The sequence below is a fragment of the Hordeum vulgare genome, chromosome 6H (genome assembly GCF_904849725.1).
Source record: "Hordeum vulgare subsp. vulgare chromosome 6H, MorexV3_pseudomolecules_assembly, whole genome shotgun sequence".
Taxonomy (NCBI): domain Eukaryota; kingdom Viridiplantae; phylum Streptophyta; class Magnoliopsida; order Poales; family Poaceae; genus Hordeum; species Hordeum vulgare.
The window spans coordinates 444,627,442-444,632,693 of NC_058523.1; the positions used below are offsets into that span (position 1 = coordinate 444,627,442).

At 41.0% G+C, this 5,252-nt stretch overlaps 1 protein-coding gene across 1 annotated transcript; it reads right to left on the reverse strand.

Moving 5' to 3' along the window:
• Window positions 1-1,704: 1,704 nt before the first annotated feature.
• On the reverse strand, window positions 1,705-5,252 carry LOC123403623 (mitochondrial import inner membrane translocase subunit Tim13). Its single transcript, XM_045097544.1, has 2 exons — window positions 5,009-5,252; window positions 1,705-2,117 (listed from the first exon to the last, which is right to left on the reverse strand). The coding sequence occupies exons 1-2, from the start codon at window positions 5,120-5,122 to the stop codon at window positions 1,971-1,973; spliced, it is 261 nt and encodes an 86-aa protein (XP_044953479.1). The 5' UTR covers window positions 5,123-5,252; the 3' UTR covers window positions 1,705-1,970.

The window sequence follows — 5,252 nt, forward strand, 5'->3', positions numbered from 1 at the left end:
AATTGTGGTAGTCTTTTACAATTAACTCCTACTAACAAGGATCCAATTGCTTTTGTCTTCTAATGTGTGATGAGGATGTTTTGTGCTATTTGTTCTGCCGACATACAATTCGTTTCAGGGGAAACCGTATAGTCTTTTTAGACGACGCGGTTTTAGCAGATCTGCTAGAGCTCTTATTTAGGCTAATAAGTTAGGACAGATGTTTTTAGACAACGCTGTTTTATCGGATGTGCTAGAGCTCTTATTTAGGCCAATAAGTTAGGACAGATCAGCACGTCCTTAGGGCCAGTTCTTTTGAGCTATGCTGTGGAAATAAACTCCTGTGAGAATAAGCTCTAGATAAGCTCCTATAAAATAAGCTCCGGATAAAAAGCTAGCCAGTTCTTTTCAGTTTCTGTTTTTCCAGCTTATTTGTTGTACAATAAATGAAAAGTCTGTAATGCCCTTGGATCACTTCTTTCACACAAATATCATAGTAAATAGTGCAAAATCAGCAATATCATATCATAGCAAATTGTGCAAAATCACCACATCCATATATAGTACTACAAATTGTTCAGAATCAGAACATCCACACAAATATCATAGCAAATCTAGCTGAAATTTTTGGCAGAAATAAAAACAGAGGAGGTGGAAGGGGGCCCTTCGCTCGACAAGAGGAGTGTAGGGGGAACGCGTACTCGGGCGTCGGCCGACGTGGGCTGTCGTCCGCAGGGTCGCCGGAGGGGCCGGACCGGGCCACGAGCTCGCGGGGAGGGAGGGGTCCAACCCGCGGGGAGGGAGGGGGCGTCGGCGGAGTGGGGCACCTGCGTGGAGGAACGGGACGGGACCGGGCCGAGGGAGTAGCGGCTGGGCAGGGCGGCGGCGGCAGGTGAACCCTAGGGAGAGAGCAGCGAGACGAGGCGAGTGCGGGAGCTGGCTCGCGCGACGTGGGTGCGGGGCAGCGCGACCCCTTTTTTTCATGGTAACCTCTCGATGGCAATCTAGGCGTAAATACCATCGAATAACATGACCCTTCATGATACCCCTTCAATTCACTTGTGGGAAGCTGCGCGCTACCCAGCTTTTCCCCATTGCACATGACCAGAAGATGGAAATAAGCTGAGGTAACTTTTCTCAAACCAGTTCTTTTCAACTTCTGACTTATTTGGACAATAAGCTACAAAAGAACTGGCCCTTAGAAAGGCTAAGAAGCCCGTATGTCTAGCATTTTTTGTTCTTTTGGTGGCCGTCAAAATAAGCTGCCCATTTACTATAGCTTAAGGAGTCTAAAAGAGGTCGCAAATAAGTTGAGGTGGCTTTTCTCAAACCAGTTCTTTTCAACTTCTGGCTTATTTGGACAATAAGCTGTAATAAGCTACAAAAGAACTGGCCCTTAGAAAGGCTAAGAAGCCCGTATGTCTAGCATTTTTGGTTCTTTTGGTGGCCGTCAAAATAAGCTGCCCATTTACTATAGCTTAAGGAGTCTAAAAAAGGTCGCAACAAGTCTAAAAACACGTAGAGCTCATCTCAATCCTGTGGGGTCTTTCTTTTTCTGCTTCATCATAAGATAAAGAAAGCATTCTTTCAAAGACTTCTGAGTGGAAAATAAAATTTCTATAAAATGCAATCAAACAATCAGCATAAGAAAAAATCATCAACTATAATCCACTAAAATTCCTATGAGCGGCACAAACATCTGGGCAACAATGAAAAGTCAAAACATTAAGAAGAACTGCACGAGGTTATTATGATTTTGTTGCTCCAAAATGGAAATTTATGAGTTTCACCAAAAGACCATCACCCCTCGATACATCCTGTTTCTTTCGCAAACCTAGAATGGCACAATGAAACATGGAGTGTCCCGACGAAACCAAACACTGCATGACGACCTGAGTACTTGTAACTGTTACTGTATTCTGACGACACAAGACTCTAGACCAAAAGCTCGCCTCATATTAGTTCACCTCATCACATTACTACCCAGCTTCTTAACGGTGACTGAACAAAGCCCGGCCAACGATACCAGTAGCCTCAATGTAACGATCAACACAGCGTGATACGCAGCTGCTCTCGCTTCCGCTCATGCTTGATCCAGGCTTGGTCACACACTTTGCAAAGCACTTGTTCCCAACTGTCTGCAAAATTACAAGGGTCAATTAGCCTCGTGTTATTGCATTTATAACAAAGAAATGCGTCTAGACAGGCAATTTACTGAAAACACGCCTTGTAATATTTCCACAATGATGCCATGATGTCTTAGAAAGTTATGCATATCCGTTTGTCAAGGCAACCAAAGAGAGGACAACAAGAGTTTCCAAATACCCATTCCCAAGGCAACAAGTGAGTTTCCAAACTCGAATCAGTCCAAATGAACAAAACAGATGATGCAAATATAATGTACTTCTTTAGTCCCAAAATAAGTGTCTCAATTGTAGCACAACTTTGTACTAAAGTTAATACAAAGTTGAGACACTTGTTTTGGGACGGAAGGAGTATTGATATCCAACAAAACACTGGATGGCTTATTACAAGGGTACAGGTCATCAATAGCGAGAAAGGCCGCAGCAATCAAATTCCAACTGTGCATTCCCTTACCCACTCCCAAAAGATTCATACAACTAGCAGTCACGCCACAACTTTTAATGCTTAAAAGTTGCACCAGCCATAGCTTGCTCTTTCTCACATTTCAGACGATAACACAGCTGCACGGGCCAAAGCTTTTCATGTGGGAAAGCAATCCTGCTTTGTACTATGGTTATTTCTCATTTACTATCGCTAAACAGTGTTGTTTTCATATGGAGTTCATATTGTTCGACTAGAAAGCTTGCATTATTTAAGTAGGGTGTTTTGTTTGAGTAAAGCTGGTAAGTATTATTCGAATAGAAAGTCCTGTTTTGTTAGTGGAGAGTTTGTACTATTTTTTGAATACAAAGTTTGTACTATTATCAGAGTAGAAAGTTTCCCTTACTGATAGAAAGTTGTACTATTCAAATAGGAAATTTTGCTTAAAAGTGAAATGTTTGTACTGTGTTACATAGAAAGTTTGTGTATTTTAACAGAATTTAAGTAGAAAGTTTGTACTATCAAAGTGGAAAGTTTATGTATTCAAGAAAAAAGATTGTATAACCACCCGCGAAAAAAAGAATGTATAATAAGATTTAGCCATTGAAAATAGATAAATTGCACAAAATAATATAGGCAAATAGAAAATTTAACAAGATAAACAAGTAGCACATGGTCTGAAGACCAAGTACAAAACTGAAGGTAAACCAAATAAACGGACTACCGTCTTATTCAACCTATTATTAGGGCAAACGGGAGAAAAACGCTGAGGTTGGTGTGTCAGAAAATTGTGGCCAGTAATTGCTCATGAGCGCAAATTATGGGTGTCCCATCAATAGTTAGGACAAGAAAATGTAAGCATGCTACATTAACATTCGCTAGAGGTTACCACATATCTCCAAGAAAAAATAGCATGAATCAACTGAATCCAGAGTAAAGTAATAATAGTTCATATAACAGAATAATAGACCAACCAGACAATATCATGAACATGCCATCGTTATCCCAGACTAATCTAAAGACATAATTAGGTATTGGGCAATGCAAATGTACTTCAAAAGGGTTTCCCTTAATTAGCGGGGACAATGTAGAACACCTAATCATTCCTATGAAAATAAGTTGCTTGTGTTCAAAATTAGAAGCTGTAAGCCCCTACCCAACAGGAACATCACCAAACAGAACTTTGATTAAGTCCTTTGAAATTAAGAGCCAAATAATGATTTATTACTTGTCACCATCAACCACAACAGAAGAACCCAAACTATCCATACAGACTCAAATTAACAACATTAGAAGAGAAGAAGAGATTGCGTTGACTGATGACTCTGCCAGACCATATACAATTACAATAGGTAAATCAAGGTACAACTAGAGCACTGATATTGCTCAAGGCTGTACTAGGAAGTATCAGAATTGCTTTTGTTAAAAAAAATCAGTAGTTTCAGTACTGTATAATATTGTCTTATAACTTCACTTATTCCTATTAACCTACTTGTGGACTTTCTACACCTCTCCTTTTACGAATAAATAAATAATCACAAATTGGTGATATTGGAAGAATCTCGTAAATGTTGGATCATCATACCCATATTGATGCACCTGTATTGTGTACAGATGCATCATGGATCACCTCAAGTAAACATCTGGACATACCAAACTCTGGTATGAATAAAAATATCAAGAGATCTTTAGGCAACCAGATTCAGCAAATTGACCTATTGCTACTGAAAATGCATATTACAACTCTATAATGTTGGATTCTTAGTTTTTGCCGACCATTGCTCAATAGGGCAAGAAAATAGAACAATATAAATTACTAGTCTATAGTCTAGTCAAGCCATATTGCTCCAGTTAAGTTGAGGCGCGGTGCAGACCTCGTGATATATCGTATAAGATGCAGAAAGGTATTCCATTGAAAGAATACAGTTAGCATAGCTTAACAGCTGCAACATGTAAATCTCTCTCCAAGATAATAATCTTTTTCTGCAGCAATGGCAACCAGCTACTCAATTTAGTTAATCCAATCGTATTTATTACATCAATCGGGATTGCAAAAAGATTTGATCAGGTTCTTTATTAAAAATCTTACTTTTAATAGCAGATGTCTTCAAACTGAATTTCTCTCTAAACTTGGAAGGAAACCAACAGAGCTCAAAACCCCGCAATCAAAGATAATGCAGTTGCTTCTGGTTCAAGTGGAATCCGCAAGGCCCCAATAGTGTATCTATCTATAGATGCTTTAGCAAAGTGGGGAAAAAAACTTGCAAGCACGGTAATAAAATCCCCTCTGGTACTAACATTATCGCCCCAACGAAACGCAGCCAAACATCCCCCCTCCTTAGCAAATCAGCTGTTGGCGAATTAAGAATCATCTATGCCTGGTAACCAGCAGCCTAGCCGTCCGCGTAGATGCAGATCAACGGAAGTACTAATAAAGATGTGAAAACATTAGGGGAGATCCCACCTCAAGAAGCTCCTGGGCATAGGCCTGCGCGAGCTGCGCCTTGATCTCCTCCATGACCGCCTCCGGGTTGGGGGGCGACCCCGACGACATCGACGGCGACGAGAAGGAGTCCATGCCGAGTTTGCCTTGCTTGCCTTGCAAGTATTCGCTGGTGCTCGGTGGTTATTGTGCGTTCTGCGCCGAAGGTTTCTGTGGGACGGCGGGTTATACCAAGGTCGGGGGGCGGCGCATAGGCGGGGTAAAC

Bases quoted from the DNA above. Each gene is read 5' to 3' on its own strand.
- LOC123403623 (XM_045097544.1), bottom strand. From the start codon at position 5,122: ATGGACTCCTTCTCGTCGCCGTCGATGTCGTCGGGGTCGCCCCCCAAC. The intron at 2,118-5,008 runs GTGGGATCTCCC...GTAATTTTGCAG, and splicing joins ATGCCCAGGAGCTTCTTGAG to ACAGTTGGGAACAAGTGCTT.